The following is a 19,827-nucleotide window of genomic DNA, read 5'->3' on the forward strand; positions in this document are numbered from 1 at the left end:
CTTTTGTCTAAAAATTAAAAATATAAAAAATAATTTCCAAGATTTTCAGGTACACAATTTTATCCTCAATACCCTCTGACAACTCTAGAAATCCTGAAACCCAATTACCATCAGTTCATGAGTGTAGACTGTTTGTGTCCATGAACCAGGCTAAGAAGCGTTCAAAGTGTTCACTGTAGGGTCTGATCATATTTTATGTTTTATATGTCTTCCTTCGAGCCCTATGAGGTTTCCATCAGTGCTGAGTTAGCATTTCTATGTTTCATGTGTACTTACTGCGAGCCTTGTGCGGTTTCCATGACAATGTGCAGTTAGTATTTCTATAGTTCACAGGTACCCATTGCATGCCTTGTGTTTCCATGGCAATGCTCAGTTAGTATTTCTATATTTCACATGTACTTACTGCGAGCCTTGTACTGTTTCCATTACAATGCTCAGTTAGTATTTCTATATTTCAAGTGTACTTACTGAGAGAGCCTTGTACTGTTTTCATGACAATGTGCAGTTAGTATTTCTATAGTTCACAGGTACCCATTGCATGCCTTGTGTTTCCATGGCAATGCTCAGTATTTCTATATTTCACATGTACTTACTGCGAGCCTTGTGCTGTTTCCATGACAATGCTCAGTTAGTATTTCTATATTTCACATGTACTGACTGCGAGCCTTGTGCGGTTTCCATGACAATGCTCAGTTAGTATTTCTATATTTCACATGTACTGACTGCGAGCCTTGTGCGGTTTCCATGACAATGCTCAGTAAGTATTTCTATATTTCACATGTACTGACTGCGAGCCTTGTGCGGTTTCCATGACAATGCTCAGTTAGTATTTCTATATTTCACATGTACTTACTGCGAGCCTTGTGCGGTTTCTTCGACGTGGGCTGCCATCGAATCTCAGTCATGTCGCTGCCAAGCGTGAAGAAGCGGTGATACTGCCGACTGTTGGAGCGAACCTTTATCAAGTCACTTCCGGTCTGCATGTACGCCAAACAGTCTTGAGCTGTAAAACATTACAACATACATATGTAGTTATAATACAGACAAATATCAGTATCTAACATTACAATATACATGTATACTGATGTCCAAAAGAAACTTTACAAGGCTTGAAATTGCATTATAGAAAACCAACAAAATAATACGGTGGGATATGAAAGTATCATGAAGTTCAACATCTAAATGTGACAATGCACTTCGTGATACATGCAAAGTATTTGTAAGGTGCTTTCTAAATTGGTTGTTTTTGATTAGCAACAATATTTATCAAATTATTCAAATTTTATGAATGTAAAGTTTATTTTGGATGCCAGTATACATATATGTAGTTATACTGTATGTTTTGTCTATATTAAACTGGCACAATCATCCGAAGGCCTGGTTACAACTTGAGACAAGAGTGTAGTGTTTTAAAATCAATTAAAATGACAAACTACAGCTAAAAAGAACAGACACATGCACATCTTATGCCAGGCTCAAAATTAATTTTCTGGAGTGAGAATTTTAATTTCAGGTCAAATGTTAGAAAGTGAGTAGTAGTTCTAGAAAGTAGTCTAGAAATGTATGACTCCAGAAAATGAAGAATTCTGGATATATCTGGAATACTGTCAAAAATATGGTGGGAAGTATTTTTTTTGTTGCTAATCTGCTAGTGGAACAGATTACCAGAAAGCATATTGTGTATTCTGAGTGACACTCGCTTCCTGTCAATCTGAGCCTTGTGCAGGACAAGCCAAATGGAAGAAGTAACACGCAGATAAATAATCTATATTAATTACAGCATTGTTTATTTCTTCCCAAAATAAAGAGGCTGAACCCGGGGTGGCCATGCTCGAAACCTTAGTGGTATAGGAGCATGTTAAAAACATTATACCATTATACCAAAATAAACAGATTCTGTTTTCTCCGCTTTGGCGCGGGACATAAATTTTTTGTAGCTCAGTGGTAAAGTGCTTGCTTGATGCACAGTCAGTCTAGGAGTGATCCCCATCTGTGCACTCAATGGGCTATTTCTCGTTCCAGCAAGTGTACCACAACTGATATATCAAAGGTTGTGGTATGTGTTATCCTGTCTGTGGGATGGTGCATATAAAAGATCCTTGTTACTGTTAGCAGGTCTCCTCTCATGTAAAAATTACCAAATGTTTGACATCCAAAAGCCGATGATTAATAAATCAATGTGCTCTAGTGGTGTCTTTAAACTTAAATAAAACAAAACAAATTTTCCTACTTTATGAAATAAAAACATTCACTATTAATTCATTGTTACCACTGATCCAGTAGTTACGGTTTTAAAATCGATGTGGTGGGCCCATTGAGCTATTTTTCATTCCAGCCAGTGCATTGTGACTGGTATATCAAAGGCCGTGGTATGTGCCTTCCTGTCTGTGAGATGGTGCATATAAAAGATCCCTTACTACTAATGGAAAAATGTTGCTGGTTTCCTTTCTAAGACTATATGTCAAAATTACCAAATGTTTGACATCCAATAGGCGATGATTAATAAATCAATGTGCTCTAGTGGTGTCGTTAAACAAAACAAATTTTAAACTGCAATAAACTACTCTCCTGAAATTATGTAGGAGATCAATTACTCTCAATGTCAAATTCACAGTAATTTTTTAGTAAATAAATTAGTAATATCAGCTAGTGTGTGATGAGCCATTTTTCGTCCACACGGAAATTGCTTGCATCAAACCACATGGACTGCTTATATCTATGTGTGTCTGTTATGAAAAGCCTTACACTTCAAGCCACTGAGATGAGGATCATGCCGCCTCATCGACTGCCGCTTATGCCACTGCAGAGTTGCTTTCTTACTTGACATTATGAAGAAATGGACATCCCCAGGAGACAATTAACACAACTGTTTTGTTGTGAATAATTCACATGTTCTTGTTTATGTATGTGTAAATGATTCTGGCTGAAAATAGTAGTTTCTTAACATGTACTATCAGTGTGTGTAGCTGGCAGTTAGCGTTTCCTGGTGTTCCACAAAACAGCCATGAACCTGCCACTCACAGTAGAGATCTAGGAAAAGTAATATTTCACAAAAATAGACTCCCAGCTAAAACCAATAAAAGATTATTAAGAGTAGTATTTTCAAAAAGTTCTTCACAATGTTTGCTACATGTTTGTGATTTCTCATAACAAGAACTATTCCAATGGTGAATGTCTGTGATTTTCCACAAGAACTATTCCAATGGTGAATGTCTGTGATTTTCCACAAGAACTATTTCAATGGTGAATGTTTGTGATTTTTCACAACAAAAACTATTCCAAGGGTGAATTTTTGAGATTTTTCACAAGAACTATTCCAATGGTAAATGTTTGTGATTTTTGATAAAAACTATTCCAATGGTGAATGCTTGTGATAACAAAAACTATTCCAGTGATGAATGTTTGAGATTTTTCACAAGAACTATTCCAGTGATGAATGAATGTTAGTGATTTTTCATAACAAGAATTGTTCCAATAGCAAATGTTTGTGATTTTTTTTACAAGAATTATTCCAATGGTGAATGCTTGTAATTTTTCATAGCATGAACTATTCCAGTGATAAAAGTTTGTGAATTTTTTTTATAACAACAATTCACTGGTCATTCTTGAAACCAATCTCCTCTACTTATTGGTCATTAAGACACAAACGGAATAGAAAGAAGCAAACATCTAAGTGATCACCACATAACCATGTGAAGACTTTATCTAAAGCCATCAGTATATACCAGTACATGTATGTAAATTAAGATGATTGCTTGCAATTCCCCGTAACAAGGAAAACCCCACAGACACTTGTGAATGGATCTTCTCCACTTATTCGTGATTAGGACACTTCACACATCAGTTGGTTGCTCATCTGTCAAGTATCTGGCAAACATGAACAGAACACAGAACATGAATGTGTAGCACCAAATCTCACAAACATGAATGTGTAGCACCACATTTCACAAACATGAATGTATAGCACCACATTTCACAAACACATAATACATATCTAGAACCACACTTCAGCAAGAATTCCAAACGTTTACTTCAACTATCAACATAATTTAGAATTGTCCAACTGATGTCCAAATATTTTCATCTTATACATCAATATACACTATTATTATTCATTAATATTATTCATTAAGCAAAAATTAACTGTGATTTGTACTCTGTTTTGTAATAGTAATCTAGTCAGATTTATACTCTGTCACAGTGACCACTGTAAATATTTACTGTCCAATATACACTCCAATAGTGATCAGTGTTCTGTATAAGTGAATTCTATGAAGAGTTTACAAGACCCGTGACCTGATATTATCTAAGTGGGTGGACAGTCCGCTGTTCAAACATGAATGTAATGAATGTCACTGGACATCCTGACCAGTGTCCACTGCAAAGACGACCCTCAAGACACAATATGAGCACTATCTCTCCTATATAAGTGAATTCTATGAAGAGTTTATGAGACCCGTGACCTGATTTTATCTAACTGGGTGGATCAGTACGCTGTTCAAATATGAATTTTATGAACTCCACTGGACACAGTAAACAACGTGGACAGCAAAAATGCTGATCAAAACACAGGTATCACTATCATTACTACAGGTGTACAGGTGTATACAGAAATGACACTTCACCGAGATATATTCTACCACGAACAGGTTAAACTGTGAATGTGTCTATGGTAATAATATGGTGAGTTGTTCTGCAGTAGTGTCAGTGGTGAAATGGTTATCAATATACATATCTTTTTCAACCATAAACTACAGGTCTCAATGAATGACAGCGAGGTTGAATGGTGCTGTTGACAATTCACCATGGAGCAAAATAAACAAGCAAGCCTCTTCCATGGATGCATGTGACCCACAGTGACCTCAAAAATTTGTCTTACTATTATGAGAAGCCATGTTTGTCTGAACACGACATCATGAGTTACTGTTTTCTCATTCATAGTTCTGTGTTACTGAACTGTGCAGTACAATAGAATACATGGGTATTGTATGGAGTGCAATAAATCATAAATGAATGAACAAATGAAACAGTGAATGAATGAATGATGTTATATGAATGAATGGATAGAGAGATGGATGAATTATTAATGGATTGAAAAATGTGAATGAATGGACAGATCGATGAATGAATAATGGATAAATGAAAGTTTGAAAAATATGAATGGATGGACAGATGGATGAATAAATAATGGATAAATGAAAGTTGAAAAAAAAAATGAATAGATGACTGACTGACTTACTAGAAGTCTGACTGACTGACTGACTGACTGACTAACTTACTGAAGTCTGACCCTAAATGACCGACTAACTTAGTGGAAGTCTGACTGACTGGAAGTCTGACCCTGAATGACTGACTGACTTAGTGGACGTCTGACTGACTGACTGACTTAGTGGAAGTCTGACTGACTGACTGACTTACTGGAAGTCTGACTGACTGACTGACTTAGTGGAAGTCTGACTGACTGACTGACTTACTGGAAGTCTGACTGACTGACTGACTGACTTAGTGGAAGTCTGACTGACTGACTGACTGACTTAGTGGAAGTCTGACTGACTGACTGACTGACTTAGTGGAAGTCTGACTGACTGACTGACTTACTGGAAGTCTGATTGACTGACTGACTGACTAACTGACTGACAGACCACATTACTGACTGAGTCCATAGTTTATAAAAAAAAACCTAGCACATATGATAAGCTACACAACTGAATATACCGAAAGATGATGGAAAAAAAGAAAGAAAGAAATATTGATAGAAAGTTTCGATTTTGTTCCACTAATGAAGAGTAGATACAGCACAAATGAGGCTGAGTGACCGCGTTATAGTCTTCAAACCACAGTACGAGATGATGTAACAAAAGGAGTGAATTCTGGAGAAACTAATCAAGATAGCTAACATGTCACACTTTTTACTTAATACATGAGAAGAAAGATGAAGCTTGCGTACATTTTTATAATGATATATATTTATAGATTTTTTTTATAATGATATATATTTATAGATTTTCATTCTTGTAAAACAAAGGGAGGTGAGAAATAAAATACCTCAAGCTGACAATGTGTTGAGGAGTGGAAACTCATACACATCAAAATATTGAGACGTGCATGACGTTTAGCAGGGGTTAGGGGGTTTGGGGAGTCTTGACTGGCTTCCCAAATTTTAAAGGGGTGTTTCAATTCATATTCCCCTAAAAAATAAATTGAGAAAAAACAACATATGTTTGAGTAGGGAGGGGTTTTGTCCCCCAAAACCCTCCCCGTGAACACATCCCTAGAATGGTAGATCACAAATCTAAAAAAAAAAAAAAACAAGAAAAAAAAGACACCCACTCCGCCTAGCTCCCACCTCAAGACAATGAATGAATGAATATTTAATGACACCCCAGCACAAAAATACACATCGGCTATTGGGTGTCACAAATTGTAAGTATATGAAAATATTATTTAGATATATTTATGTAAAACCACAGAGGACCTCGAAACAAATGCGACTGTGTTGGTTTCCGTCCAGACGTAATAAATTTCATGCAGACATTAGTGAACACAGGACATCAATAAAGTAATCAGTAGGTAAATGTAATCTCCTGTGAAGCACACAGATACTTACACTCAGGCTTTCTGCCAGGCGGTAAAACAGGCATGGGAGCCATACCCAAATGTTTTGGCAGATTTTTTTTTTATGTCAACTATTTGACAAATTTAATTACTGTTATTATTACTGTATGATTTTCTTAACCCTAATTTAAACTTAACCCATTATCTTTCTGGGGGAGCCCCCCCCCCCCCCCCATACCCCCTTGTTGACTGTGGTTGCATTCAATTCCATAGCCCCATACCCCGAAAAAAAATTCTGGTAGAAACACCAACTTTGTCTACATGTAGCTCTCTATATACAGGATTACAATATATGGAATGGTCAACACAAGAAACATAAATATGAATTTGTTTTTCTTTTCTTTTAAATCATTCTGTTTGAATCTCATTAGTTTTGGTGTCTGTTAAAATCATCGATGTCTTGTGAACATTACTGTCCAGAACAGGAGATCAGTACAGGAGATCAGTACAGGAGATCCGGGGCCTGATTCACAAATGTCTCTTAGGCTCTGATAGACAACAAAGCATCCTCTTTGCAAGTCTTTTAGCATTGCACTGTGAGATCGCAAAGTTGCGAGAGTTTAGTGAATTAGGCCCCTGAACAGAAGATCTGGGGTCTAATTCACAAATGTCTCTTAGGGTCTGGTAGACAACAAAGCATTCTCTTTGCAAGTCTTTTACATGGTTCATACAGAAATTTCAAACCTAAATTTAAGGGCTTTTTAAGGACTAAATCTTTGCTGTCCACCAGTTGCAATGACCTTCGAACGTGAGAAAATAATGGGAGTGTTTGAGCAGGCCATCGGAATCGACAGAGAACTGTCCTATACGTTTTCATAAACATAAATACGTAGAATCCACATAGGCATAAATGTCTGATTCAGTTCAGATAATTTTAGAATATTCCATTTTATTTAGTTTGCACTGAGGTTAAGATTCGTGATTAGTATTTAGAAACACTGTGATATTGCAAAGTTGCGAGAGTTTATTGATTTAGGGCCCTGGCACAAATCAGAACTCGTGCCAGAATGACAAGCCTGAACCTTCAGTGGATATCCTTCCTTTCTTCCTGAACATGTTAGGCCCATTTTGCCAGTCTATTTATTAAATCAGATGTACCATGAACATTTTTTTATTTTATTAAAATATTAATAGCATTTCTTTTGATGTTCAGATTATATAGTCAGCCTCCAATCTCACTATCTGTGTATTTCTTAATTAACCATGTCTGAAGCCATATAACCGTAAATATAAATGTGTTGCATGCATGCATTATTAAATAAAATATTGCTTTCTATTTCCAATTAGAATATGTGTAATTATTTGGATAATTCTTCCTGGTTGCTCATACAAAGTTTGTTTTGTTTAACAACACCACTAGAGCACATTAATTTATTAATCATCGGCTACTGGATCTCAAACATTTGGTAATTTTGACAGTCTTAGTGAGGAAAACCAGCTACATATTTCCATTAGTAGCAAATGATTTTTTATATGTACCATCCCACACAGGACAGCACATACCACATCCTTTGATATACCAGTTATGGTGAACTGGCTAAAATGAGAAATAGCTCAATGGGCCCACAGACGGGGATCGATCCCAGACTAACTACGCATCATGCAGGCAAGCACTTTACCCAGCCTCCTGTACTTGAGTACATGACATCACCATTCCCAAAACACCGGCCCCGGTGGTCACGTGGTTAGGCCATAGGACATAATGCGTAAGTACTGGCTCCCACCCAGAGCGAGTTTTAACGACTCAATGGGTATAAGACCATTACACCTTCTTCTCTCTCACAAACCACTAACAACTAACCCTGTCCCCGACAGACAGCCCAGATAGCCGAGGTGTGTACCCGGGACAGTGTGCTTGAACCGTAATTGGATATACCGTATTTGACCGGAAATAAGCCCAGGGGGCCAAGACAACTCATTGTGAGCTTGGCATGGGGTGGGCTTATTCCCAGACAAGGGGCCAGTTTTGTTGAAATTTTTTTTAATAATTATAATTAAAATAAATAACAATATTTAAATGAACTAGGAAAAAAACAAAAAACGTTCAGTAGCACATCTATTAATTAGTGTTCCATTTGTTATTAATAAATAATAATTGTTTATTAATTAAATTGGGTTTTTTTTTATTTAGTATCTAATTATCAGAAACACACCTTCTATGTTACAATTACTTACCAGTGCTGTTTATTTACATCCAAAATTTAATGCTGAGAAGACTTAAAACAACAGCAATTAACAACAAACTCAATAGCCTATACACACGTTTCTGACATGGGCAGGTTGCACTATACCAATTAATTTCCGGCTGGGTCGAAGTTCGAGGTGTTCCGAACTTTTGATAGAGAAGTTAACACCACAAGTCCTGTGATTGGTTATAAATGTGAGTGTGTTGGTTGTAAAAAAAATTAGTTTCATCTGGGCTAAAAATGTATGCAATTTTATTTGATGTAGTACCACCGTGTCAAGTAGCCTTGTGCTTGGAACATGTATGGGGTACCTGTAAAAAAAAGTACTAAAATTTTGTGCGAAACTAGGGGTGTTGCAGAAACATCTGGTTATACCGAAAATGAGCCATGAAAGGTACCATTTTCTGCAGTTAATACTTTGAGGTAGGGGTTGTAGTACTGATATTTATGGGTCACAGTTTGGTTGATATATTGCATATAGTGTTTTTAAACACAAACGTTAACATGGTCGCCTATGGGATTTGAATTGGTATAGTCCAACCTATAGCACATATTCAGTGCATAATAAAAAAGATTATGATTTTTGTGATTTAATTAAATTAAACTACACTATTTGATTAATTAGCCGTCACTCGGCCATGCAAGTTCACAATGACCTTGACCTTGACAATAATTACTGTACATAGCTCTGAATGGAGTTTGAACAAAAATTAGCACTGAGGAAAAGTTGGTTTTGGCCTATAATTCATACTATACAGATTTGAATGTTCTTATTTACATGGTGTTTGACTTGCCATATACAACTGCTCTTAAATATGTTAATATATCTAGGCAGTCTGAACTTAGATTTTAATAGCAATTTATTTTTATATTAAAAATAACATGTGCCAATATTGGGATAATGTCTTTAACTTCTATAAACATAGTTAATGTTTCATGTGTGTACTTCTGATAGCTTAACTTTTTAAAGACCTTGATTTTTATTGTCATTTTGGCATATTTATAGGGTGCTAAGTAATATTTTAGACAAATTTGTAGTTTCAGGGGAAACATTTTTTTACTTTGAAGAATTTTTTTACCAAAGCCATAATTAAAATTTTGGTCACTATTGTGCCTTCTGTTCTCATTTATACATAACAATAAGCTTGTTAAACATATCTTTAGGTCTCCAGATCAAATCTTTTTTTAAAATAATCACTTAGTTTGCTCTCATGAAGTGTATTTTAAGTGTATACTAGATTTGGAACCAATTTTTCCAGATTTGATTATCTACCTTGGTGTAATTTGATGATTTATTTTATTGTTAATGCTGTATTATCCAATGTTAATAGCTAAATGATATGCTGGATTACAGATTGTAGGAATACATCCAATATACATATTGTATTGATCTGGATTAGAAAATAATGCAATAAAATAGATGTTCGGGTAATTATGTCACTTAAAAACAGGGTTTTTTTAGTAATGAATCAAAAATAAATATGCGAAAGCTGCATGATAATTCCAGATACCACAAATTTTTAAAACCTCCAACTACAGTAGAGTATACATAAAATATAGTCAGGAAAATTGGTGGCTGCCAATGGTTTTGATGGTCCAATTTGGAAATCTGCATAGCTGATGGATTTGAAATTCCCGCACATGGTAACTTGAAGATGCCCACACTCAGCATACAGGATTTTCTTCCAACAGTGATGTGCAGGACATTAAGTCATTACTTGATACAGATGCAGTCATGTTGGTTTTTCCTTCCTCAGACATTGTATTTTTTTAATACTGATATTTCTTTGATGTGCCTATTGAGGTCTTCATAATCTAGGGGTCAGTCAAGTACATGTGTTTCAATGGAATAAGTTTAAGGAGTTGAGGTACTCTGAATAGCCACGCTGTCTCTACATATATAGCTGAGCACACACACACATCTGACAATAAATATCTTCAGGAGTATTATTATTTTTTAAATAATTTTTTCAAATATGACATATTGCATTTGTACAAAACTGTACAAAATACATGTGTTTTGTGAGGTGTACATTAAATTAGGTTGCACTGTAGAAACAACAGTTTCAGTGAGGTTGTCAGTTTATGTCAGAAGACACCAGATCCTGGTTGTCATAAAAACACATGATTCACCACCTTTTGAAACGTGTATGTTATCAGTATAGGTTGCACTATACCAATTAATTTCCGGCTGGGTCGAAGTTCGAGGTGTTCCGAACTTTTGATAGAGAAGTTAACACCACAAGTCCTGTGATTGGTTATAAATGTGAGTGTGTTGGTTGTAAAAAAAATTAGTTTCATCTGGGCTAAAAATGTATGCAATTTTATTTGATGTAGTACCACCGTGTCAAGTAGCCTTGTGCTTGGAACATGTATGGGGTACCTGTAAAAAAAAGTACTAAAATTTTGTGCGAAACTAGGGGTGTTGCAGAAACATCTGGTTATACCGAAAATGAGCCATGAAAGGTACCATTTTCTGCAGTTAATACTTTGAGGTAGGGGTTGTAGTACTGATATTTATGGGTCACAGTTTGGTTGATATATTGCATATAGTGTTTTTAAACACAAACGTTAACATGGTCGCCTATGGGATTTGAATTGGTATAGTCCAACCGGCAGCTAGCTTACACTGCAAAGAATTGTCAATCTAAGGTCATTGTTCTTAGCCAATCAGAATACGGTATTTGCTTAATTAGCATTAACTGCGGACCCAGTGTGGTGGTAAAAATAGACACTGGTTTTTAGTTCATACTTGGCTTGGATACTTCAGAGAAATACTGCAGGCATGAAATTGAAAACAATGTTACACACTGTTATTGTTAGACTGCTAAATCTCACTGGTGGTAAAATATTGTGTTACATTTGTGTTTAATTATCTGCAGGAGGTATGACCTTTTAAATGAACTTTGAGCAAACTTGCAATTTCATGTTATTTATAAGGTGACGAAGTTGGGGGTGGGCTTATTTACGAATGAGGGCCTAATTTCTTAAATGCTATCAAAACGGAGGTGGGCTTATTCAAAGACATGGGCTTATTTCCGGTCAAATACGGTAAGCACGAAAATAAGTTGAAATGAATGAAATTCCCAAAACTATACAATCAGTGTTCTTAGGGCTGGATTTAGCTCAGTCGGTTGAGCGCTCACCCGAGGTGCCTGCGTCGCTGGATCGAACCACCTCGGTGGATCCATTCAACTGATTTTGTTTTTTTCTTGTTCCAACCAGTGCACCAAAACTGGTCAAAGGCTGTGGTATGTGCTTTACTATCTGTGGAAAAGTGCATATTAAAAGATCCTTTGCTGCTAATGGGAAAATGTGGCAGGTTTTCTCTGATGACTATGAGTCAGAATTACCAAATGTTTGACATCCAATAACTGATGATTAATTCATTCATGTGCTCTAGTGGTATCATTACAAAAAACAAACCAATCTTTTGTTCTACCCAAAACATCATTTGAAAACAATTTTTTTAAAATTTAGGGGGTGGGGGAGAATTCCAGTTTACAGTGGGTCCGGGTAACATTTGAAATTGACTCTTTTTAGTTATTTAGTAGATGTTATCACATGCAGTTTGAGACCAATGGACAGAACACTTACAGTTATGTGATCACCATATGTATTAATAATTGCCATTAACTTACACACTTAGACATCACCCACACAAAAAGCTTATTCAATAGCACAGATGCCCTGGGTCCATAAAACAAGCTTTATGTTACCCATGAATCCATCAATATAAAATGTGGGCACTCATTAAAACAGCAATCAATCACGAACAGCACTTACATACACATCCATAATACTAGTACCAGGATGCTTTTAATATTTATCATTCTCGGTCTTTCTCTGTCGGTCTGTCTCTCTCCATTTCTCATTCCCTCTTCTTTCCTTCTCTCTATTCTCTTTTAATCCCCCTTTTTCTTTTGGAAACACTGGGTTTTTTCTCTCAGACATTTGTTCTCTTTCCTCCCCTTTTTTCTCTTTCTGAGACACATTGCTCTGTCTCTTTCTCTCTCTGTGTCACTCTCTTACTGTCTCAGACACACTATTCTCTCTCTCTCTCTCTTTCTTTCTTCATGTCTCTCTTCCTCTGTCTCTCTCTTCCTGTCCCTCTCTCTCCGACACTTTTCTGTCTTTCTCAGATACATTGCTTTCTTTTTGTCTCTCTCTTTCTCTAGACGGGATGTAACCCAGTGGTAAAACGCTCACTTGATGCACTGTCAGTCTAGGATCGATCCCCAACGGTGGGCCTATTGGGCTATTTCTCACTCTACCCAGTGCGCCACGACTGGTATATCAAAGGCCGTGGTATATGCTATCCTGTCTATGGGATGGTGCATATAAAAGATCCCTTGCTACTAATGGAAAAATGTATTGGGTTTCATCTCTATGATTGTATCAAAATGACCATATGTTTGACATCCAATAGCCGATGATTAATAAATCAATGTACTCTAGTGAAGTCGTTAAACAAAAACTCTCTCTTTCTCTCTCCCTCCTTTTTTCCCACTATCTCTCTCCCTCCCCTCCCTTTCTCTCCCACTATCTCTCTCGGTCACACTGTACACCACTCTCCCTCTGTCTCTCTCTGTCTCTCTCTCTCGCGCGCTCGCTCGCTCGCTCACACACACTCTCTCTCTCTCTCTCTCTCACTCTCTCCCTCCCCTCCCTTTCTCTCCCACTATCTCTCTCGGTCACACTGTACACCACTCTCCCTCTGTCTCTCTCTCCCTCTATCACTATCTCCCCATCTATGCCCCCACACTCTCTCTCTCTCTCTCTCTCTCGCTCGCTCACACGCTCGCACGCTCGCTCACACACACACATTCTCTCTCTCTCTCTCTCTCTCTCTCTCTCTCTCTCTCTCCACCAATCTCAGCCAATAGATCAAATCTCTAGTTGGATCACATGACGGAGAAAGGACCAGACCTCATTAAGAAGTCGGTCTTAATGATGTTAGCAGCTCTCTATTAGAGTATTGATCGGGCCAAACACAATCCCGTTACAATACTTACAGAGGTAATTTTCCTCTTAACATCATTTGTAGACCTCTATTACTGTTATTAGTGACAGAATAACTTACAGGCCGACACAAACTAACAACATGTTCCAAATCCACGTGCAAACGGCTACCAGTCACACACAACTCAATCAGCCAATCGGTATAAACTGTGATGTAGTTTAAAAATGTTCATGTCCCAGTTCAAAGTTGAAGTTTGTTTTGTTTGATGACACCACTAGAGCATTTATTAATTTTGAGGTGGTTTTCGGCAAGTATTTTTGCTTGACAACAATGCTAGAACCGATTGTGACAGCTAATTTGATAATAAATTTGGCCATTTTACCAACAATGAAAATCACAAAATATAGGGATATGAATAGTAGTTTATTATAAAAAAATTCTGGTGAAAAAAATAGTTATTAGGAATAATGGACATAAATACTGGACATATGGCCACAAATGCCCGTAAGTAAATGCAACTTTATAAATATTTTGCCAAATTTTAATTCACATTAACTTATCTAAAATGTCATAGAAATTAGAAAACACCACAAAAATATTACGTACCGATTCACATATGAACATTATTTTATATATTTACAGAAAAATAAGTGAAAATATGTGGGTAAAAGTTATAACTATTATAGACGAAAATGTGTTTTTTGTAAAACCATTAATCCAGCAGTCCGAAGGTTAACATACCAATTATGGACCAGCGGTGGAATGAGAAGTAATCTAATGGGTCCACTGACAAAGGTCGATCCTCTGACCCCTAACACGTCTGGTACATGTTTAACCACTGACCCACATTGATGCGGAAGTAGGGCTCGAAATTAGCAAGTGCCATAACACTATTTGTACCAACAGTATCAATAAGCATCCTATACACATTAAGGACTTGCCTCTGTTTTACTAAAGACTTGCCTTTGTTTTACATTAAGGACTTGCCTTTGTTTTACCAAAGACTTGCCTTTGTTTTACATTAAGGACTTGCCTCTGTTTTACCAAAGACTTGCCTTTGTTTTACCTGAAACTAGTGAAAGACTTGCCTTTGTTTTACTAAAGACTTGCCATTGTTTTACTAAAGACTTGCCTTTAGTTTACTAAAGACTTGCCTTTGGTTTATGAAAGACTTGCCTGTTTTACCAAAGAGTTGCCTTTGATTTACTAAAGACTTGCCTTTGATTTAGTAAAGACTTGCCTTTGTTTTACCAAAGACTTGCCTTTGGTTTACCAAAGACTTGCCTTTGGTTTACCAAAGACTTGCCTTTGGTTTACCAAAGACTTGCCTTTGGTTTACCAAAGACTTGCCTTTGGTTTACCAAAGACTTGCCTTTGATTTACCAAAGTCTTGCCTTTGATTTACCAAAGACTTGCCTTTGTTTTACCAAAGACTTGCCTTTGATTTACCAAAGTCTTGCCTTTGGTTTACCAAAGACTTGCCTTTGATTTACCAAAGACTTGCCTTTGACTTACCAAAGACATGCCTTGGTTTTATGAAAGACTTGCCTTCGTTTTCAACCAACATTCATACCAGTAACTAATGACAGTGACATGCATGCACAAAATAATTACCCTTCAAAATTGGGCTATCAGTGTCACTCCGAAGTTAAAAAGATTGCCTTCTTTTCCTCCTAACTGGTCATTGTAATGCAAATAAAATCACATTTCATGTGTTATAAAGCATGCGTCTGTGACATTTGCCAGTAGGATACTGGCGACCGTAGTGAGATATAGAGTAATAGACCTCAAGCCGTGGGATTCTGTTTGTATTACTCTCACCCCCTATTACATGTGTCAATCTAATTTGCAGGAAGCCAGCGAGCATCACGGAGTATCACAGAGAATCACAGGGCATCACGCTCAGCCGTGCCGTGTTGTCTGTAAGCATGTCCGTCCAATCAATAAAGCCGTTGTTACGTCAAACCGAGACCGTTACGTCAAACCGAGACCACCACCAAGGCAGGCCAATGCTGAGCTAATTCTAATTTTCCCATCAGTGAGGACACTTAATATGGGTAATGTAGCTGGAACACGGGGACATTACTTTTTCACATCACAGACTGGGATGCATGATGTAACTTTATTTTTATCTTTCATTTTCATGCTTATAATTTTACATGATGATTTACACACGTGTCCAATTAAGGTTCAAGCATGCTGTCTTGACCACACATCTCAGCTATCTGGCAGGGTTTCTAGAGTTTTTATAAAATCCAATAGCCATGAGATAAGTGATTTTAAAAAATCACTAGCCCTACTTTACTTTAAGTTAATACAGTTTTACTAATAATAGTAAAAATCAGAGAGAGAGAGAGAGAGAGAGAGAGAGAGAGAGAGAGAGAGAGAGAGAGAGAGAGAGAGAGAGAGAGAGAGAGAGAGAGAGAGAGAGAGAGAGAGAGAGAGAGAGAGCTTAAAAACACTAACATTGGGGTGGGTGGGGGCAAGATATTTATATTTACAAAATAGACTTAACTAACATTTGACCAAATAAATTCAGTAGCCGCCGGGCATGGCAACAGTAGTTCTTTACTAGCCCAATATTGAACATCACTTGCCATGGGAGTGGGGCTACCATAGTCAAGAAGCCCTGTATCAGGGTTGTGTGCCCAGGACAGTTTGTTAGTTGTCAGTGGTTAGTGTTAGAGCTTTACACCAACCTGTATTAAGCTATTACGGCAGACTGAGTGCGAGCTGGTACACAATCAGTATTCGAACAGCATAATCTAAAGCTAACCAGTATTGATTAAAAATATATTTTATTGTATACACAACAAAAGGTTTTACCATCATACTAGGGCTCTCTCCTAACCAGTATATTGGTACCTATACAACAATATGGAAGGAAGGAAGGAAATGTTTTATTTAACGATGCACATAATATATTTTATTTACGGTTATATGGTGTCGGACATATGGTTAAGGACCACACAGATATTGAGAGGAAACCTGCTGTCGCCACTTCATGGGCTATTCTTTTCGACTAGCAGCAAGGGATCTTTTATATGCATCATCCAATACAGGATAGCACATACAATGGTCTTTGATGTACCAGTCGTGGTGCACTGGCTAGAGTGATAAATAGCCCAACAATATGGTTACATATATAGAGAATAACTAGTTATTGACGTCGGATATCTTCTTTATCCCGTTAAGGTAAGAATAGGAAATTTCTCATTCGGCCTGAACAGGATAATGCAGATATCCAATGTCAATAACTAGTTATTATCTTTATCTTGCAGACCATATAAATTTATATTATTTTTGTTATTTCAGCCAAATTGTATGATGAACCAGAGGTCAAATGAGCAATTTTAGTGATTTCCCTAGAAATTTGGCAAGGCATGGTAGACCAAACACTTTTGGGGCATTTTCACCATTTTCGGGGCACTGGTTTTTCATTAAAAATACACCAAAATTAATTGAAATAAACATTAATGTAATTTATGTGCTTGCTAAAGATATAAAAAGCATATTTTATTAATTAATAATATCTTTTTGGGTGTTTTATAAAGGCAATTTTAGAATTAATTAGTGAAAAAGGCGTGTATAATCTCAGGGCAGCATGACGCTGATTAAGGCAATATGGTGCTAGACTATTGAGGCATGGTGCTGCACCATGCTAAAACAAGCTAGGGAAAACACTAGATTTTGCAATGTAGCTAAGTGTGTGACGTCGAAGTCATATCCTGCTACTATACGGATATGACTTTGCTTTATCCGTCATCATATTCTGTCAATAGAAACAATGGTTGCAGGATAAATAAAGAATAACAGGTTAATGTGATCTTCATAGGTGATCGGCTTTATCCAGTAAAGATAAAAATGGGGAACTCTGCGATGGGTGCCAAGCAGATTCTTGCATTTATCCTGAGCTAGATAAATCCTATAACTTGCTTGTTATTATGGGGTTTTTAAAAAAAATCTTAATTCAAAAGAAAGTCCAGTTCAGTCTTTGATGAGGCCAAGATGGTTTACTTCCCAGAAGTTAACATTACATATATAAAACGTTTCTCTGCCAAAATAAATGTGTCACCATTCATCTGGCTAGTAAATTCCTGTAATTCAATTTGAACTACTGTCAATGCATGACAATTGTTGTGCGGAACTAGCATAGTCATAGATGCTACCCATTAAGTCTGAAATGAGCAGCTTATAATATGGATGGTAGTATTTATATCCATAGTGTATATGTTAGTGTATATGTTGATTGATATGCTGCATGTAGCAGCTTGAGCCACATGTTACTATTATCGTCTATGTCGGTCTAATAAAGAACAATAATTGCATTAATCAAACACCGCCTTCTCCAGTGAGTGCAGTATCATCAACAGTTAAAATCGGTCCTGTTAAAACTAAATATTTATTCATTCCACTGCACAAAGTCATACACGTATCACATTCATTAATTTGTGTGCTTCTCCATCAAAACTCCTGACAGCGATATCAATTGAGCTACATCTCGACAAGAAAAGCTTGGAAATCAACTTTATGTCAAGCTTTCGATTTTATCTGAGATTTCAGTTTTATCAGTATGGTACAGCATAAAAAAAATTAAAAGACTTCATTCTTGTAGCATGTTATATTTGTCACATAAAAAACAGCCTTCAACTCATGATTCCTAAATAAACATGATGGGCTGAATTAAAAAAAACATGTTATATTTGTCACATAAAAAAAATAGCCCTTAACTCATATAATTCCTAAATAAACATGATGGGCTGAATTTACAAAACATGTTTTTTACTTTCATGCACAATGTACATGCCTGTAACTACATACATGTATTTACATTGCTTAAACATCTGCGTTTAAGAAAAATCTGTTCCGTCAATTTGGGCCCGTATAATGTCTTCATATCAGATATTTACCATAACATAAAACGTATTTCAATTGGAATTAAATGGTGTAAAGAACATGCAACTGATATGAATATCATGTCAAAAGTAAACGAATCAAGTCGGACAGATTCCGTGTCGAGGGATATCTTGCTACTAAAAGGATATCAATTTGCTTTATCTGGTCATCACGTTCCGTCAATACAAACAGCGCGTGGCTGCGGGAGGAAAACTGTATCCCACACCTGCACCAAGAAAACAAAGATTATTTATCATGCATGTTTAATGCATCAGGAATTTGAACCCAAGATAAAATATTTCCTTCCAACAACTTTTATCCTGACATTTTATTGTTTTGGTCTGTAAAGCTCACTTTTAGTCTGTCCTGCCATGTTTTACTTTTCTCACTTGGGCAAGCAGCCCAGAAATGTAAAGTGTGTGTGATGCCGTTTCCATTACAGGATACAGTAGTTATGTCCATGACAAAATACTTGAATCGTAACAGAATATACACATACATACACGTACACTGGTGGCACCTAAGTCTGTGCAGCTAAGCATTTGTGTTATATTTTAAAGTTAAAATTTTTCTTTAAAAATATTTGTTTCACCCCCACAGCTACAATGAAACAATAAACATGTTACTACTGAACGTTATTATTATTATTATTTTTAGTTAAACTCAAGTAATGAGCACATTTTTAGTGGCACCCCCCTGTATTTACTGGCATTCATGATGGCACATACGTCTGCGCAGCAAACATTAAAACAACCACTTATGTCACAAATATTCACAGAAACAACAACAGGTAATGGATCCGACTTTTTGTAGTTCTAGACAACAAAAACTTCCTATTATAGTCTGTTTCAGGAATATTTAGATAATGCAAATGAGATAACTATAAATGATGTTCCATGCAAAATAACAATGTAAAAAAGACCAATGTCAAAATTATGATCATTATTCAACAAAAGTTGTTTGTTATTAACTGTGTACATGTAAATGAGCACAAATAGTGTTCGTTGGAAATATAGGACAATGATAATTTTGAAACAGACTATAGCTAAAAATAGGCCATGCTGTAACACTGTAAGTTAGGGCAGCCATATTGGTTGTGTTGTGTCACTCGGAGGGAAATTCAAAGTATGCTTGGATGTTTACATTAACAGATAAAATAAAATATGG

General features: G+C 36.5%; 1 protein-coding gene across 3 annotated transcripts in view; it reads right to left on the reverse strand.

Annotated features, from left to right (window-relative positions):
- The window catches only part of LOC121380405 (inactive phospholipase C-like protein 2), a 169,690-nt gene that overhangs the window by 106,329 nt on the left and 43,534 nt on the right, over positions 1-19,827 (reverse strand). For 2 of the 3 annotated variants that reach the window (XR_005958929.1, XM_041509200.1), the window contains exon 2: positions 854-1,003. Coding sequence is in view for 2 of the 3 variants with exons in the window: in XM_041509200.1 (XP_041365134.1) it covers positions 854-1,003 (150 nt within the window). In the remaining variant the exon portion in view is untranslated. Of the gene's footprint in view, positions 1-853; positions 1,004-2,745; positions 2,832-19,827 lie in introns of those variants that run through there. The other variant, XM_041509201.1, reaches the window with a different exon arrangement.

Source organism: Gigantopelta aegis, chromosome 9 (assembly GCF_016097555.1).
Source record: "Gigantopelta aegis isolate Gae_Host chromosome 9, Gae_host_genome, whole genome shotgun sequence".
Lineage (NCBI taxonomy): Eukaryota > Metazoa > Mollusca > Gastropoda > Neomphalida > Peltospiridae > Gigantopelta > Gigantopelta aegis.